This window comes from Ictalurus furcatus, chromosome 8, assembly GCF_023375685.1.
Source record: "Ictalurus furcatus strain D&B chromosome 8, Billie_1.0, whole genome shotgun sequence".
NCBI lineage: Eukaryota > Metazoa > Chordata > Actinopteri > Siluriformes > Ictaluridae > Ictalurus > Ictalurus furcatus.
The window spans coordinates 3,590,058-3,609,783 of record NC_071262.1 but is presented as its reverse complement, the minus strand read 5'-3'; the positions used below and the strand labels follow the sequence as shown (position 1 = coordinate 3,609,783).

At 40.6% G+C, this 19,726-nt stretch overlaps 2 protein-coding genes across 2 annotated transcripts in view; one reads left to right on the top strand and one right to left on the bottom strand.

Annotated features, from left to right (window-relative positions):
* Window positions 1-38: 38 nt before the first annotated feature.
* Window positions 39-18,331, bottom strand: LOC128611078 (uracil phosphoribosyltransferase homolog). The gene is made up of 7 exons (XM_053630325.1): window positions 17,423-18,331; window positions 17,295-17,337; window positions 9,453-9,522; window positions 7,839-7,901; window positions 7,578-7,739; window positions 1,824-1,922; window positions 39-1,733 (listed from the first exon to the last, which is right to left on the bottom strand). Exons 1-7 carry the CDS (start codon window positions 17,575-17,577, stop codon window positions 1,627-1,629), a joined length of 699 nt encoding a protein of 232 aa, XP_053486300.1. The 5' UTR covers window positions 17,578-18,331; the 3' UTR covers window positions 39-1,626.
* Window positions 18,274-19,726, top strand: part of abcb7 (ATP-binding cassette, sub-family B (MDR/TAP), member 7) — a 34,913-nt gene continuing 33,460 nt past the window's right edge. The window contains exon 1 of the mRNA XM_053630322.1: window positions 18,274-18,434. Coding sequence (XP_053486297.1) covers window positions 18,288-18,434 — 147 coding nt within the window. The 5' untranslated portion in view covers window positions 18,274-18,287. The remainder of the gene's footprint in view (window positions 18,435-19,726) is intronic.

Below are 19,726 nucleotides of genomic sequence, written 5' to 3'. Positions count from 1 at the left end.
TTATTCATTTAGCGGACGCTTTTATCCAAAAGTGACTTACAGATGAGGGGAATACAAGCAAAGCGATATATATCAAGCGGAGAACAATACAAGTAGTGCTACTGTACAAGATTTATAATTGAGTTCTAGAAAAGCAGTGGAGAGTTAGTGTGTGGGTTCTGGAAAGGGAATACCCCCATCAACAAGGTCTATGAACGTAAGACATCTGGGTAAACTCCTTATTTAAACGTGTGCAGTGTTTTGGATGTTTATTGGAGCTTTTTATTCCTGGACTTTCCATCCATCCATCCATCCATTTTCTATAGCGCTTATCTTACAGGGTTGTGGGGAACCTGGAGCCTATCCCAGGGAGCATGGGGCACAAGGCGGGGTACACCCTGGACAGGGTGCCAATCCATCGCAGGGCACACTCACACACCCATTCATACACTATGGACACTTTAGACACGCCAATCAGCCTACCGTGCGTGTCTTTGGACCGGGGGAGGAAACCGGAGTACCCGGAGGAAACCCCCGCAGCACGGGGAGAACATGCAAACTCCGCGCACACACACACAGGGCAGTGACAATCGAACCCCCGACCCTGGAGGTGTGCGCCGAACGTACTAACCACTCGGCACCCTTCCTGAACTTTCCATCAGTAGAAAACCTTAGTTGCTGAGATACTGACGTTTGGATGAAACCCATATTCAAACGTCAAATTAAAACGACGACGCTTCAGGGCACCGTATCTCCCTAACGCTACAAGTATCGGCACCCTGGCTATCGCTCTAGCGCTACAGGTATCGGCACCCTAGCGATCGGTCGCTCTTTTTCTTTCTTAAAACTACACGTTACTTTCAGATTTCCAACGGAAACGATTTTAAACTTTCAGACCGGCTTTATCAAGCCAACATCAAAGTTTGTTGTGACAAACTTGACCTATCTGGTTTCCGCTGACCCTCTCTGGGCTGATTAACGAACTGATAACGAATGAAAGACAACGATGAAAATGAAAACAATGTGTATGATGTTTGGACAGAGAAGTATACATTTATTTCCCCGGGGCAAATTCAGATCAGGTGCTTCATATGTTCATAGCACTAGTCAAAAGTGGTTAGCTGAAGTGCCAGTGTGGCAGTCGACGTGTCTTATTGATGACAAATCTTTAATGTTCCACATTACGGTTCCAGAGATTTGTAGAAGCGCCGCCAAGACTACAACGCGTTCCTTTAATTCGTCGCCTATTTGTATTTACGAGTTATACTAATGTATCTAAAGTACTAAAAATAGTAAATAGCTAGCTAGCAATCACTGGCTATTCTTTATGCTCTTAAATCCAGTAAATAAAACCTCTGCCTATTACAGCTTTAGAATAAACCCATTCAATACAAGTCAAACTGTGATAATGGCAGATTGTGATTTCCATTGCTGTAACCCCCAGCTGTGCTTCACAGACCCTGCTTTGAGAACCATTGCATTATACAACCATGCACTGCACTTCTAACACACTATACTAAGGCACTTCAAACTTTAAAAAAAAAAAAAAAAAATTTTTTAATTTTATAGTTTAAATTATAACGCAAACCAATTCCAAACTTGGAGAAATGCAAAGAAATACTCAATGGGCTGTCTCCAAATGAAAATTCAGTCTGTCCCAAAGTATTTCTCTCCGAAGTGCGTTGGCGCTACAGAATGGACTTCGGTGGTCAGGATGGTGATTTCTGGAAACTTTTGTACTATGGACGTAACCCCTAAAATAACAAAACGAGGCAGAGTCAAAAATCCCTTATGTCTGGTGTATAAAAGCGTCGTGAGTTCAAAAGACTTCGAAGCTATTTTACCATGAGGGGTGGAGAAGAGGCTCAGGAGAATGATGCGTGAAGCCTGGACGCCGTGATCGATCAGCACTCGGACTGCTTCAACGACAGCATTCCCACTACCTACAGGGCAAAAATGATTGATGCAGATTTGTTAGGTCATGTTGTTTCCGTTCACATCATCACACCAAAATGACACATTTATATTTTGAAACTATAGAATTAAAAGGGGCGCACGGTGGATTAGCGGGTAGCACGTTCGCCTCACACCTCCAGGGTCGGGGGTTCGGGTCCCACCGTGACCCTGTGTGTGCGGAGTTTGCATGTTCTCCCCGTGCTGCGGGGGTTTCCGCCGGGTACTCCGGTTTCCTCCCCCAGTCCAAAGACATGCATGGTAGGCTGATTGGCGTGTCTAAAGTGTCCGTAGTGTATGAATGGGTGTGTGAGTGTATGTGATTGTGCCCTGCGATGGATTGGCACCCTGTCCAGGGTGTACCCCGCCTTGTCCCCGATGCTCCCTGGGATAGGCTCCAGGTTTCCCCGTGACCCTGAAAAGGATAAAGCGGTATAGAAGATGGATGGATGGACAATTCAATGTACTGAGTCACAATGTTTGGACTGTCAAAAATGCGAATATATTTCGTGGTTATTACTTTGTTCTACTTTTTATTTTAGGAGTGGTGTATTTGAAAAATGTAACGTAAGGTACAGTTTTATTGTAAAGCCTTGTTTTGAGTTTAGCTCTGTGACTGTTTTATCGAACGGTCAACATGGAGGATCTCTTGACAAGGACTTAAGGAAATAGGAACTTTGAAAAAGAAGAACTATAACGTTGAGACCGTATAATATTATTGGTTTGTTTTTAACAGTAATATGCTGACAATAACACAATAAATCGATAGATAAACAGAAACATTACAGAAGCAAACTGAATAATTAATACACTAGGGAAAAAAAAAAAGATAAACATCAAAAATCGTGCTGTCATTGGAAATCAAAAATAAATAAATAAATAAATTCCCAAACATATAACCCTAAAACAAAACAACAGATTTCAATATGTATTCATTTCCCCCCAAAAAATAAACCAGCATTCGTGAACCAGGTGGGAAAAAGTAAGTACACCCTATAATCAGTAACATGTAGAACCACCTTTAGCAACAATAAACTGAAGTAAACATTTCCTCTAGGAGTTTAGAAGTCTCTCACGTCGTTTTTAAGAAATCTTGGCCCACTCTTCTTTACATCATTGCTTCAGTTCATTGATGTTCGAGAGGGCATTTGTTTATGCTTAGCTCTTTTATGATCCCACCACGGCATCTCAATGGGGTTGAGGTCTGGACTTTGACTTGGCCATTCCAACACCTGGTTTTTTTTTTCTTCTTTAAGCAATTTAGATGTTGATTTGCTGGTGTTCTTAGGATCACTGTCCTGTTGCATGAACCAATTTCATCCCAGTTTAAGCTGCTGGACAGATGGCCTCGAATTTCTCAAGAATATTTTGGTGGAGTTCATTGTTGTCTCAATGACTGCAAGTTTCCCAGGTCCTGTGGCTGCAAAACAAGCCCAAATAATCACCGCTCCACCACCATGCTCGACAGTCGGTATGTCATGAACATAGATATTTAATGAGCTTACAGAGGCCTGTAGGTCACATGATGTAGCTCTTGGGTTTTCCGTTATATCTCTCAACATTAAATGTTCTTACCTTGGGAAGGCTCACTCCTGGGAAGATTTGCAACTGTCTTGAAGGCTCTCCGTTTGTAAACAATCCTCCTCACTGCAGAATGGCGAATTTCAAATTGTTTGGAGATGGCCTTATGACCCTTCCCAGATTGATGAGCAGCAGCAATGGCTTCTCTGAGGTCATGGTTGATGTCCATTCTTCTTGGTATGACATAGACCCATACCCGAGTGCTCCAGAACACCAAACTACCAAAAAGTTCTGCTTTTACAGCGGTAGTCCCACTTTTTGATGATTAACTAATCTTGTGCATTTCATTAGTAACACCTGGCTGCTATTTACTCTCTTTAATGAGTGTATAAATAGGAATGGTTTACTTATTTTTTTTTCCTGTATGGCAGCCTTGGACATGGTCAAATGTTGACATTTTCTGCTATATTAACTTCTGAAGAACTACAACCTTTTATAAAACAATCTATTTATGTCCATTTTGCTATGGCAACTTGAGCAAAGCATAACATTCCCCATGTGAGAAAAGCACTCTTCGGTTGCAAGCTTGCAAGTAAAACGCCTTTAAGCAGACTAACTATTCGTACTAGATCCTTATTCACCTAATGTGATGTCTGCAGAAACCGTAGCCGAGTTTAGAGTGTAAATAAAAACATGTCTTCATAGTTTCTGGTGAAATGGATTTGTGGAGGCGGCTCAGACCCTTAACCCTCATCTGCTCACTCGCTTTGGATAAAATTTTCACTCGGCGGAGCGAATGTTTCTTAAGAAAAGCCCCATGTGAGAAGCTCCTTATTACTGAGAAGATTCCAAAGCTTCAAAAGCAATCCTGTTATCAGTTCCTTAACTATACAATTTCATTATATAAACCGTATTTCTTCTTCTTTTACGTGGGTGTTTAACGTATAAATGTGAAGCGAAATGAATAACACGGTGCTGTCTAAACATTTTGTGCGTCTCTGTCTCTCCAACAATGAGCCGGATTAATCTGATGACACCAACAGCAAGACAATTAGTACTTGGTAAATATATGTTCCTAACATCCCAGGAAATGACTGACGAGCACTGATGAAGACATTATTCGTTGCGGCATTTGACTTTGAACAGCGCACAATGGTTAAGTGTATTAACGTCCGACATAAACCACCCATTACGCTGCTATTTCAAGGGCCCGTCCTCGTGCTATTCAGCACTTTGTGCCTAACTGGCAGGTCCTGTATAATTTCCTTCCGAGACCCGTAATTATCCTGGGTGGCTGAACAAGCTGGAAACGTGGAACGAGACGCAAAGGTCAGCTCAAACAAAGTGGCTAGGATATAGTGCTCTGGGAATCGGACCGTGTTGTAGAAGGCGATGTGAAAATTGCAGGTGTGCCAATGCATATGATGGACAAAATATCTGAGGCAGCCTGGGAAATCCCATTGGATGTCACTATGGCTATATTCTGGAAAACTTTTCCCCCCAAAATCATTTATTTATTTTTAAAAATATTCTTCGCTGCTTTCTAACCCTGCCTGCCAAGATCTGGTTGATTAAGAAGCCAGTTAATCAAACACAATGGTAAAATCAGTCAGTCTGCCTAGATGTCTAAAGATGTTGGACAGCTGTGTTCCACAGTGAAAGACACATAAGCTTAAGTAACTTGGTTTTGTGATCAGATTGTGGTCAAAATACCGATAACGGATTATTCGGAGTGATATCGGCAGATACGATAACCGATACCGATACTTCTGCCTTTTATGCCTTATTTTAAATGAATAATAATTCACTCCACAATTCTGAAAGAAATGCAAATAAAAACTCCATTTCAACAAGTTGTTTCACACTAACTGGTCTCATCAACAGAAAACACATCACTCTAATTAACATGAACTCAATTCTGAAGATTAAAAGTAAGATCTCTTAACTTATCGAATGTTATTTATTCATATTAACATTGCCTGAATTCTAAAAAAACAAACAAACCCTCCTGTTAGTCTCACATTCACTCTCCACAAACAAAAGCATTTCTACTTCATCGCTGACATCAAACTGGTCCTATATAATATCAACTTTTTTATATATATATATATATATATATATATATATATATATATTAAAAGTGAACTGGATAGGAAATATACTACACTACAAATATACTTTTCTGTACAATATATAACTTTTTGTCGACTCATCTTCATTGAAATCTTCCATCGGTGTACTGGCGCTTTAATTCGGCTCGAGCAGCGCGGCGAATAAAAATGTTTGACGCGACGTCGAAACTCCCGCTTCGCTGCTGCGGCGTCCGGTGTAAAAGGTTAGCAGTGCAGAGATTACAGACTGCAGTTTTGACGTTATTCCACAAAACAGACATCGTCTTTACATACGGCACGGGATCGATGTGTTTTCCCGCCCTCTTTTGATTGACGGGATATAATCGGCCCTGATGTTTCTAAACTATCAGCCGATACATCGGTGCATCTCTAGTTAATAAGAGGTATAATAGTAGTTGCAGAGAGAATATCCCAGAAAGCAGGTGAAGATTAGGTCTCCTAATCTTAGTTCTCTGCACTCCAAAGCTGGTACTGTGCCTTCACTGACCTGCCCTAGTTATTTCGAGAGGGGGAATCTCTTCGGTGGCTGGAGGATCGTTTCAACATGATCATAGACTTCAGGAGCAGAAGCGGATTAGAACGAGATCGCGGAAGGTATCGTGATCCGAAAGCTGCGCGTTAAAATACTTTCCACTTCTGCTCAGACTTTCTTCCTTTACTCTGCTACCAAATTAGCAAGCTAGCTATTTCGCAACTATCCCATGGACGTAGTTTGAAGAACATTAACGCTAATCGTTTCATCTCGGTTGTTTCTTCCTACAGGGAGCGTGTGTGTTCTGTTCTACACTCTATACGCACTCGCATACTCAAGAGCACTTGGGAAAAGTAGTACAATGCAGGTTAGGTTTAGTCGGTGCTTCAGAAAGATATCCTATGAACAAAATAACATAAGATGAGAAGCTCTTGACCTCTTTCTGTCTTTCGATTTCTGGCCCAGTGAGCTGTAGAAGAGCTTTTCTATTCTATTCTTCCCTCAGAACTCTTTACTTCCATAATCCCTTGTTTAATTATATAAAACCAATTCGACGTACATAATGAGTGCTGCTTAATTATAGAAATGGAACAAATATCCGTCCATGCATTTTTCATACTGCTTATCGTACACGGGGTCGCGGGGATCCTGGAGCTTATCCGAGGGAACTCGGGGCACAAGGTGGGGGACACCCTGGACGGGGTGCCAAGCCATCGCACACACACACACACACACACACACACAAACCCATTCACGCACTATGGACAATTTTGGAAATGCCGATCAGCATACGATGCGTGTGTTTAGACTGGGGGAGGAAACCGGAGTACCTGGAGGAAACCCCCAAAGCATGGGGAGAACATGCAAACTCCACGCACGCAGGACAACTCCGAATTTAATTACAAATTAAATCTTGGATGAAAATCATATGGTATAAGTTTAAAAATCAATACGCAAACAATAGTGGTTAGCACGTGCGCCTCACACCTCCAGGGTCGGGGGTTCGATTCCCGCCGTGGCCCTGTGTGTGCGGAGTTTGCATGTTCTCCCCGTGCTGCGAGGGTTTCCTCCGGGTACTCCGGTTTCCTCCCCCGGTCCAAAGACGTGCATGGTAGGCTGATTGGTGTGTCCAAATTGTCCGTAGTGTATGAATGGCTGTGTGAGTGTGTATGTGATTGTGCCCTGCGACGGATTGGCACCCTGTCCAGGATGTACCCCGCCTTGTGCCCCATGCTCCCTGGGATAGGCTCCAGGTTTCCCCGTGACCCTGAAAAGGATAAAGCGGTATAGAAGATGGATGGATGGAATACGCAAGCAAATCCGGATGGAATTTTTCCATTGACATATCTGTTGTAACTCTGCCATGTGCTATACACTTTCTCATTTGTAGATAAAGTGTAAACTAGACGTACATAGTTCTTTTCCCGTCGAAAACCCTTGAGGGATACAAACTTTTGCACACAACAGTAATATAATTTTTTTTTTAGTCTACAACTGAAACGGGTTCGTTCAGCACTTACTCAGGATAGGATACATGAGCAGGATTTTGCGTCTGTAAATATCCGGCGGGAACTTTGCGTAGTATACTTTAGCTTTCAGCGTCTCCTCGTCGCTCTGTATAAGGATCTTGCCGATGCGGATAGATCGGCAGCAGTCCCTTAGGCCTTGCTCCATCGCTTCACCTGTTTAGGGACAGATATGTAGAGCGTCACGGGAAAATTCGGAAAACCGGTTTGTTTATATATCGAGGTACAACTGTGGAAATGTGGAATGTGACAGACCGCTCCTCATTATACTGACGCCGCAGTTGCCTCTCTTAAATCTCACACCTTCATACTTCTGTCCTGGAAGTTAAAATGGAAAGGCATTGTTCATGAAAACTTGCATAGCAGTGAAAATGTCTGGAGGTCAGTAATCAGAAAACACCTGAACAAACCAAAAACACAAGAGGAAAAAAAAACCCCACACAAGAGCAGATCATAAACACAACAGCAAGATCCAAAGCACAACAGAAAATAAACACACAACAGCAAATAAACAACACAACAGCAATGGCTAATAGAAAGGCAGACTTTCACTTAAGGTCAGAAGACTGCAAGGACTCAAGGAAAGTCAAGCACATGCCGTAAATCCCACCCGGGAAAATTGGGGGTCGTGGGCCGGCCTTAAGCGTCTTGCACCTTTCAAGAAACTGCTCGCCAAGGTAACAGTTCAGATGATACGCAGAAATGGCCGTGACATATACTTTCAACGTGGAAGCAGGCCTGCCTGCTTCCAAAAGACGTTGCACAAAACTGGGATCCCTGCACCATGAAGAGAAAATATCCCAGACATGTCGATGCAGCTCTCGCGCTGACGACAGTATGAACAACAGCAGGTTCGCATACAGCTCGAGGGTTGGACCCAGAAGCCAAACCCAGAGCTGCAGACGGGCTGGACCTGGATTCCAGGTACCCCGCCGTCCATCTGAGACAACAGATCCTTCCGGAACGGAAGCTGCCACGGTCTACCCACCAACTGATTTCACAGTATATGTATATAGTGTCTCAAAACTGTGCATCTCATAGTACCTCCCCCCTCCGCCCCAATATCTTGTTTATCTTGTTTATTTATCTGTTTATTTATCTTGTTTATTCTTCTTGTTTATTTTATGTACATGTTGGCACGAAACAAAAAGGAGTGGCTCTTAATTTCATTGTACATGTGTATAGTGACAATAAAAGGCATTCATTCATTCATTCAATGGTATCAGAAGTATGGGAAGCCAAAGTCTGGCTGGCCATCGTGGTGCTACGAGGAGCACCCTGCAGTTGCACTGGGAGATCCTGTGTAAAACCCCCATCAGATCCCTGCTGCTGGTCGGCTACAGTGTGTGTCAGTCTGTGGAAAACCGAGAGCTGGAGGGTGTTTACAGTAAAAGGAAATACGTTAAAGCCTAAATGAATACACTGATGTTTGTATTTGTGCTTATTTTTTATCAAAGATATTGACATGATGTCATTTCAGACATGCTGTCAACTTTGCACAGTATTACGCAAGCCTTAAATAAGGAAGCAACTTCATGTTATTGTTTTCGCTTTGCTAAATACCAGCCTTGTGACAGTCATACGCTGGGCCAAATGTTTTGAGTTCATGTCGCTATGTTTCTCAACCAGCTGTTCCGTTTTTGGTTCTGTTGCTGGGGTTTTTTTTTTTAATGTTTGGCATTAACAGGCCACTGTAGATGCTGATATTAGCACAGGCAAAAAAGTTAGGGGAATCAGGGGATTATGGGATTCGTCAGTGGAATGTAACAAGACTCAAGGTGGCCAGTGAACTCTATATCCTGAAAAAAAAGGTTTTAACCAAACTGTGGAAAAGTGCCTCGGCTAGAACGTGAAATGAAAAGTACTCACCTGTGGGTGTGGTCACTATGCACTCAGTATAAGGCAGCTGATTTAGTCCTTCTTCAACTACAATTCTAATCTACGGACGGATCAAGAGTGTGTCTTAATGCAACGGCAGTGCACAACACCAAGCGCTTGATTTAAATCACTGATTTAGTTCAAGTAATCCCTTGTGAAGATGAAAATGAGTATGCTTTAACATGACAGCCCTTCATTTATGCAACGAACGCTTCAAGTACGTTGTTTCGGTTAATAGATTTTCTACATTTCGGCATGCTTATGTATATAGCAAAACTATATTTTGGTTATAGTTTGGTACTCGGGATGAGTACCACGTTAAAGCTATACTTCTGTTTTTATACTTGATGTATGCGAAGTTAAACGTGTCCCTGTAATCGATTTTATACACCGATCAGCCATAACGTTAAAACCACTTGCCTAATATTGTGTAGGACACACTCGTGCCGCCAAAACAGCTCTGAGAAGGTGTGCTGTGGTATCTGGCACCAAGATGTTAATAGCAGATGGTTTAAGTCCTGGAAGTTGCGAGGTGGGGCCTCCATGGATCGGACTTGTTTTGGACTCCAGCACATTTGTCCCGTAGTTGAGCGGGGGTCAGGACGGGCTCTCCGACCGGTCTGCAGCTACGCAGCCGCATACGCAGCAAGCTGTGACGCACTGACGCCTTTCTATCATAGCCAGCGTGGACGTTTTCAGCAATCTGTGCTACAGTAGCTCTTCTGTGGGATCGGACCAGATGGGCTAGCCTGCGCTCAGCACGTGCATCAGTGAGTCTTGGGCGCCCATGACTCCGTCACTGGTTCTCTGGTTGTCCTTCCTTGGACCTCTTTTAGTAGGTACTAATCACTGTATACCGAGAACGCTCCCACAAGACCTGCGGTTTTGGAGATGCTCCGACCTAGTCGTTGCTCAGATCCTTGCGCTTGCCCATTTTTCCCCGCTTCCAACACATCAACTTCGAGAACTGACTGTTCACTTCCTGCCTAATGGTAGAGCGGGTTGTCCACTAATCGTAGGGTCGGCCGTTTGATTCCCGGCCCACGTGACTCCACATACCGAAGTGTCCTTGGGCAAGTCACTGAACCCCGAGTTGCTCCCGATGGCAAGTTAGCGCCTTGCGTGGCAGCTCTGCTCCCATTGGTGTGTGAGTGTGTGTGTGTGTGTGTGTGAATGAGTCACAGTGTAAAGTGCTTTGGAAAAAAGCACTATATAAGTGCAGACCATCTAATATATCCCAGGTACCACTGTAATGAGATAATCAATGCTATTCACGTCACCTCTCAGTGGTTTTAACGTTATGGCTGATTGGTGTATTTTTATGCACTGAGTTTTGCTAATTTGGCGTCGACAGATGGATGTTCTGGAACGTTATACCACAGCGCTGATGAATTCTCTAATCTGATTGGTCAGAAGGTGTTGATTAAGGTTCTATGTTAGCAGCTCTGAAAATAGGCTTGGCTGTAAGGTAAATCACGTTTATATTAACGTACACGTTCTAACGCGTTAACAGCTCATTCACAGGATGGACAAAATGCTAATAACGAACAAAGTAAAATATCTAGGTGTTGGTGTAGTGAAGCCTTCTGTAAAGAAATCTCCAGCAGGAGTCTCCAGTGTCAGTGCTTTTTAAAGGTCAGTAAATTTTCAGAACAGAAGACTTTGCGATGTCTTGGTCATATGAAAAGCTGGCGAGGGAATGACTGTTTATAGCCGAGATAAGGTACGTGGACGTAATGATTTATATGTAACTACACTCATGGGGAAAAAGAACGTACACCCTCCTTATATTCTATGTTTTTAGTTATCAGGGCCTAAATAACAATTGGGTGGTCCTCCCCAACTTCTATGAACAAACAAATAACCTCAAGTGACAACACCCACCACCACCCCCCCCCCCACCAAAAAGTAAACCAACATTCAGAAACCATGTGGGAAAAAGTAAGTACACCCTATAATTCAGTAGCATGTAGGAAATGTAGCACTACATTTCCTGTAGGAGTTTAGAAGTCTCTCACGTCGTTTTTAAGACATCTTGGCCCACTCTTCTTTCCATCATTGCTTCAGTTCATTGATGTTCGAGAGGGCATTTGTTTATGCTTAGCTCTTTTAGGATCCCACCACGGCATCTCAATGGGGTTGAGGTCTGGACTTTGACTTGGCCATTCCAACACCTGTTTTTTTTTTTTCTTCTTTAAGCAATTTAGATGTTGATTTGCTGGTGTTCTTAGGATCACTGTCCTGTTGCATGAACCAATTTCATCCCAGTTTAAGCTGCTGGACAGATGGCCTCGAATTTCTCAAGAATATTTTGGTGGAGTTCATTGTTGTCTCAATGACTGCAAGTTTCCCAGGTCCTGTGGCTGCAAAACAAGCCCAAATAATCACCGCTCCACCACCATGCTCGACAGTCGGTATGTCATGAACATAGATATTTAATGAGCTTACAGAGGCCTGTAGGTCACATGATGTAGCTCTTGGGTTTTCCGTTATATCTCTCAACATTAAATGTTCTGACCTTGGGAAGGCTCACTCCTGGGGAGATTTGCAACTGTCTTGAAGGCTCTCCGTTTGTAAACAATCCTCCTCACTGCAGAATGGCGAATTTCAAATTGTTTGGAGATGGCCTTATGACCCTTCCCAGATTGATGAGCAGCAGCAATTGCTTCTCTGAGGTCATGGTTGATGTCCATTCTTCTTGGCATGATGTAGACACACACCTGAGTGCTCCATAACACCAAACTACAAAACTTTCTGATTTCATAGATCTAGTCACACTTCTTAATGATTACCTAATCTTGTAGGTTTCATTAGTAACACCTGGCTACTAATTACTCTCTTAATGATGGTGCAAGTCGGAAGGCTGTACTTATTTTTCCCCCACCGGGTTTCTGAATGTTGGTTTAGTTTTCTTTCACTACATGACTACATGTAACTACATACTGAAATCTAGCGAGTTACAACCTGAGGTTATTTATTTATTTATTTATAGAAGTTGATGAGGACCACACAATTGTTATTTAGGCTCCTATTAAAAAACAAACAAACACAGAATTGAAGGACGGTATACGTTCTTTTGCCCATGACTGTATATACAGTTAAAAAGCATGACATGCCATTCAGTAATAAATAAAGAATTGTAGATATTTATAAAGTGCTGTAGTAGAAAAGGAATAAAGCACTTTGGGGCATTATTGGAAAATAATCTACTTCAACTTCAACCAGTTGTTGCTTATTTTCCTATAACAGCACGTCCCAAAATGTTTTACTCCTTACAAAATTACCAATGACTCAAATTTTTCCAATACTGTGTAATTTGAAGATACACTCTGAAAATGCTAATTTTGTATTTGAACTGAATGTGTGTGTATATATATATATATAATATATATATATATATACACACACACAATATTACACTGTCATGTTATACTGTGATTGTAATTATAATGAGTAAAATTATACATTTGGCTTAGACGTTATATGTGATATATATGCGCTATGAGAGCACATAGTAGTTACAAAAATGATTTGCACATGCTTTTAAAGTGTTTTAAAGCTAAACACAAAGAAATCTGCCTGAAATGTATCATAACGATGGCAGTCACATACAGTACTGTGCAAAAAATCTTAGGCATACTAATTGTTAATGCATATTACGTAACAGACCTCTTTTCAGACAAAACACGCAATGTAGTGTTTATTACTGTTTACTGCTCTTTATAGTAGTTTTATATAAGCTTTTTATAGCAGTAACTGCAACCATTGAGAGCATCCTGACCAACTCCGTGACAGTGTGATAAGGCAGCTCCGTGGTATCTGAAAGAAAATCCTTGCAAAGAATGATGAAAACCACCCAACATATCACTGGCACCCAACTACCAGCCATTGAACATCTTCACTACAGTAGATGTCTGCATAGAGCACGCAACGTCACCAGGGACTCCTCCCATCCCACTCAAAAACTGTTCAACCTCCTTCCTTCCAGGAGGAGATACAGGAACGTTCGCATCAGAACGAGCAGGCTCAGGGCCAGCTTCTTCCCCACACCAGTACCATCTGGGTACTGGTGCTTGAAAGTTTGTGAACCCTTTAGAATTTTCTACATTTCTGGATATATGTGACCTGAAACACCAATGGATTTTCACACAAGTCCTAAAGGTGGATTTATTTATTGAGGAAAATGATCCAATATGACAAATCTGTACATATAAGTAGAGTATGTGAACGTTTGCTTGCAGTATCTGGTGTGACCCCCTTTGTGCAGCAATAAGTGCAGCTGAACGTTTGCGCTAACTGTTGATCGGTCCTGCACGTCGGCTTGGAGGAATTTTAGCCCGTTCCTCAGTACAGAACAGCTTCAACTCTGGGATGTTGGTGGGTTTCCTCACATGAACTGCTTGCTTCAGGTTCTTCCACAACATTTCTATTAGAGTCAGGACTTTGACTTGACCATTCCAAAACATTAACTTTATTCGTCTTTAACCGTTCTCTGGTGGAATGATGTATGTTTAGGGTCGTTGTCTTGCTGCATGACCCACTTTCTCTTGAGATTCAGTTCACAGACAGATGTCCTGACATTTTCCTTTAGAGTTCGATGGTGTATTTCACGATTCATTGTTCCATCAATGACGACAAGTCGTCCTGGCCCAGATGCAGCAAAACACCATGTTTCACAGACAGGAACTGTTGTTGTTCAGTGTTCTCCTGAGGGTGGATTCATGAACATGAACATTGGCCAGTGTGAGAGAGGCTTTTAGTCGCTTAGAAGTTACGCTGGGTTCCTTTATGACCTATTACACATCTTGTTCTTGGAGTAATCTTTGTTGGTTGACCACTCCTGGGAAGGATAACAATGGTCTTGAATTTTCTCAATTTCCTCAGGTTGTATACCTGTCTGACTGTAGATTGGTGGAGTCCAAACTCTTTAGAAATGGTTTTGTAATCTTTTCCAGGCTGATGAGCATCAACAACTCTTTTTCTGAGGTCCTCAGAGATCTCATTTATTCATCCCAAACATGTGTTGTGAAGATCAGACTTGGATAGATCCCTGTTCTTTAAATAAAACCGGATGCTCACTCACACCTGATTGTCATCCAATTGATTGAAAACACCAGACTCTAATTTCACCTTCAAATGAACTGCTAATCCAAGAGGTTCCACCTACTTGTGCCACTCACAGATATGTAATATTGGATCATTTTCCTCAACAAATAAATCATAAATTTATAATATTTTTGTCTCATTTGTTTACTTGAGATCTCGTTGTCTACTTTTAAGACTTGGGTGAAAATCTGTTGGTTGTTTTAGGTCATATTTATGCAGAAATATAGAAAATTCTAAAGGGTTCACAAAAGTTCAAGCAACATTGTATCACCTACATATATTTATGACTAATACTTGCATATATATACACAAACAGTTCCTATTAATAAAGTTGATGTACTTAAACAAAACAATAAGGAAAATGAGCTTTTTCAATCATTTATTCAACAGTAATATCAATAGATGTGATATTCTTCTGTGGAAAAAGTAAGTACACCCTTGACCTCAGAAGCTAGTATTGCCCCCTTTAGTAGAAATAACTTCTTGTAGGCGTTTTGCATAATTGTCCACCGAGCTTGCTGGAATTTTTCACCACTCTTACATGCAATAATCTTTCAGTTTCAGTTGAGTTTGAGGGTTTTCTTGCATGTACTGCCCCCGTTTCAAATCCCCACACAATGTTTCAATAAGATTCATATCCAGGCTTTGACTAGGCCATTCCATAGTCCTCCATTTCTTCTTTTTGAGCCATTCCTTGGTGGAATTGATAGTGTTCTTAGGATCATTATCCTGTTGAAAGGTCCATTTCGGTTCAGCTTCAATTTCGGACAGATGGCCTCATATTATCTTCAAGCACTCTTTGATATGATGCAGAATTCATAGTTGAATCAATGAATGCAAGCTGTCCAGTCCCTGAGGCAGAGAAGCAACCCAAAACCATTACATTTCCACCACCGTGCTTCACAGTTGGTATGAGGTGCTTCCCCTGACAAGCTGTCTTTTGTCTGTACCAAACATGTCTACAGCTACTCTGGCCAAACAACTCTATCTTTGATTCGTCTGTCCAGAGCACATTATTCCAAAAGGCCCGGTCTTTGCCTATATGCTCATTTGAAAACTGTAATCTTGCAAAGGCAAATTTGTGCAATCTCTTTCTGATTGTAGAAGCATGCACTTTGACACCAACAGTTGCAAGACTTACTAGCAGATCTTGTGGTGAAATTTTTGGAGACTTCTTTTTGCATCAGACGGTCTGCTCTTGGGCTGAATTTGCTGGGACGGACATCCTTGGACAAATTGACAGTTGTTTGAAATCTGCACCACTTAGATAGATTGTAGATTGAACAATCTAGAAACGTAGATTGTTTTCCTTACAGTGGAATGATGCATTTCAAATAATTTGGAGATCCGTTTAAATCCCTTACCAGACTCATAAACATTCGCAACCTTTATTCTGAAGGCCTTACAGAACTCTTTATATCTTGGCATGATGACACCACACACCTCAATAAGAAAGAGAACACCAGACACTATATACGAGAGGAGTATAACTAAGACCGGTTCCACCTGCACTCCCTAAACAGGTTCTAATCACTTGCACCCAATCCTGAACACCTGAATCTAATCTTATGAATTTGAAGGTGCGATAAATGCAGGGGCGTACTTACTTTTTCCATGTGTCTGATCTATTTTTTTTTTAAATAGAAAATTATTACAAAATTTTGGTTTTATGTGTCGTTTGAGAGTGTGTATCAACTTTATTAAGAGGAACTGTTTCAAAGAGGATCAAATGTTTGCTTGTCCAAATATCTGAAAAATGCCAACAATTTCCATGGGGTGTACTTATTTTTTCACATGACTGTATACATATATATATATATATATATATATATATATATATATATACACACACACAAACATACAGGGTGTCCTAAAAGTCTCCATACACAGGAGAAATGAACACTTTTTAGCAAAATATCTTCCAAAATTTTCCCTAGTTTATATTATATATATATATATATATATATATATATATATATATATATATATATATATATATATATATATATAATTATATAATATTTTTTTTTCCCAGATAGCCATATTGAAATCACTCTCATGGCTGGATCGAGAAGCTGTCACAAGGTTCAAGGTTGCGATGGACTTTAACAGTAGACGTGGCAAGCATATATACTGTACATATACATATATATGCTGTATGTGTGTATATGTATATACACAGCATGTATGTATGTGTGTGTGTGTGTGTGTATATATATATATATATATATATATATATATATATATATATATACACACATACACACACACACACGGTATGTGTATGTATATATATATATATATATGTATATATAAATATAAACCTCTATTTATATATAGAGGTATATATAATACCTCTATATTAACTTTGTTAATTTGAACAATGCTATTTGCACTTCGTTGTTGAGTATCTGTACTGTGCAATAACGATAAATCTATTGTCGATCTCTTGATTTGTAGAAACATTTCATTCTTCTTGAAGGCATCTTTGCTTCACAGCATTTCTTTACATGTCCCCAAGACTTTTGCACAGTTCTGTATGCAAGTCTAAACAGTATATGTAAACTGTGACTTACACACTCGTTTGTGTAGAGAAGGTTTACACATAAGCATGTAACTATTTCAGCACTGACTTGTTATTAAGGGAACTTGACTGGGGACTTTACAATCATTGTAGTAGTTTGTATAGGTCAGATTTTGTACAGGATTGTATATTCTAAATCTTACCAGTCTGTCAGCACAGAACACAAACTCCCCTCTACTTGTGGTTCTATAGGGAACACATTCAAATGTTAGAGTACTACACGTGTTCTAAGTGCAGAGCATGCATGATTCAGGACATGGTTGAAGCTCACTTGTCCCTGATTATGGTCTGTAGTTCACGGATTTGATCAGTGAGGGGTAAAAGCTTCAGCTGGATCGGGGGGTCGCTGTTTACTGCGGCTTGACTCTCTTTCTCCAACGACTCGTTCTCAGAACCAACGCCATTGGTAAAACGCACCTGCTTCATTGTGTTCTGTTCACAGTTACCACCACGTGCAGCCTATTGATTATAGCAAGGCACGCTGATAATGACACATGATCTACGTCTAAGTATAAAGTGCCTATGGAAGAATGTAATCGTTTACAGAACCCTACAACACGCACACTAAAGAAAAAAGAAAAAGAAATGGACTAACGAACAACGTGTCTTCTCATACAGTGGCAGCACGTGACAGCGTCACATCCTTTGGCGGCTGTTTCGGCGCGTCAAAATTGCATATTTTTTTAAATAAAATTGTCATGCTCGGAAGAAAGTCCTTCATCACACTAATTTGCACCGAGGTGAAGTTATCTTTGCGTGTAAAGGGAGAAAATCTGTTACACAAATAACAGAAGAAAAAAATAAAAATAAAATCTGTTGCACTTTCAATGGCCATGTGTATTGAGGCAGTATGCGCAAACGTGTGTGAGTTGAGTTACTTCAACGCACCCTTCATTCCGTAAAACCCTGTATATACTGCGATTTCATTGAATGACATAGAATTGTGAGTTAACTCTGAAATATAGTATTGGGCATACTTTAAGTATAATTGTCGTTCATAATTTCTTAGCGTAAATTTAAATAAAATAAATGAATAAATAAATAAATAAATAATGCACCACCAGACGCAACCGGTGTTTCTTGACTGGAAACTTTCCAGGGACTTCCGCGTGATCACGTGACCCCCAGTCACCAACATGGCGCCGCTCTTGGTCCCGGTATGGTGCGGGTTCAGCTTTCAGAGACGAAACTTAGCTCTCCTCCTTCAGAGATCTAGCTCTTATCACGCCTGGAGTTGTAACAGTAAGAGTGAATTCAAACGGAAACAGAGGAGCGCATATGAGGTACGCTGCAAATGAAGTGTGACCCGTGTCAGACTTTAATTAATGGCAACCTACCGGAGCTAACGGCTAACTAGCTAAGTAACAAACAAGGACGGACGAGCTAGCAAGGCTAACGTTGCCATTTAGCTATGGCTAAATTTCAAACGGGGTCACGTTAAGAAATAGTGTGTCGCATAAGCTGTAAATTAATGGGTAGTGTTTGTGAATAAGCAGGTTGTTGTTTGGGATTCGTGTAAAGTAATATAAATACGCTTTACGTTATAAAAATGACTTTACCTGTCGTAGCGTTCAGGTAAAAAAAAAAATGGAGTCATTTATATGGAGGTTTCGACAAATGTACAAAACTCAGATTATTATTATTATTATTATTATTTACCACTATAAGTTTCATGTAGTTTACATGTCTGTGGTTTGAGAGTTCACTAAAGCTTTGACACTTAGGAAGTGTGCAATCAGGTGAGCAGTGTTTTCTCATGTCATGGGGTAGGGCTGGGCAATGTGATGATATAATATCGATATCGTGATGAAGTAGTCACGATATCATTATTATGTCATTATATCGATATCTTCGTATGCGATGTGTGGTTTAAAAAAAAAAAAAAAAAAAAGGCACTAGAGGTCACCGGATGATGTCTTAGACTAATCAATATCGGGATAAAGTATGTCACGATATGCTTTTCTGGTAATCATGGAATGGTTTTTTTGTCATATTGCCCTGTAACATACAGAAAAATGATCTTAAATGTGTTTTGCGCAATTCCAAAACGGACAAATTGTTTACTGATGACTTCCCCTCAGCACTGTACCCCAAACAGCTCCATACAACCTTACACAAGTGTGGTATGAAATCATATACACACACACACACACACACACACACACATATATATATATATATATATATATATATATATATATATATATATATATAAAATGTAACTTAACTTTTCTTTTTATTTTGTCAAGTTTCTTCATGGGAAAGTAACTAATGCATGGTTTTAAAAGTCACTAGAAGGCACAGAATGATGTCTTGGACTAATTTGCATATTTGCTGAATTAAGGTGATCATTTGAATATCAAAAAACAAACTGGAAGGAAAACATCTGAAGGCATATTGCAGACCGGAATACAGTAGAGTTTTATCAGAATAGAAAACAATAGATTATAACTTATTTCTTAGAATCTTTGGTCATGGCACCACACACTAACTATTTATGTATTTAAGCAATACTGTAATTTCTGTCAAGCGTGCCTACAAAATTAAGCTGTGTAGTGAGTGTCAGGGGAAATAG

What these genes read in the sequence shown, in the direction of transcription:
- LOC128611078 (XM_053630325.1), bottom strand. Translation starts at nt 17,577, where the DNA reads ATGAAGCAGGTGCGTTTTACCAATGGCGTTGGTTCTGAGAACGAGTCG. An exon ending in CAGACCATAATCAGGGACAA is followed by an intron (nt 17,338 to 17,422) that starts GTGAGCTTCAAC and finishes TGTTCCCTATAG; the next exon opens with AACCACAAGTAGAGGGGAGT. An exon ending in CATAGTGACCACACCCACAG is followed by an intron (nt 7,902 to 9,452) that starts GTGAGTACTTTT and finishes TTTAACTTCCAG; the next exon opens with GACAGAAGTATGAAGGTGTG.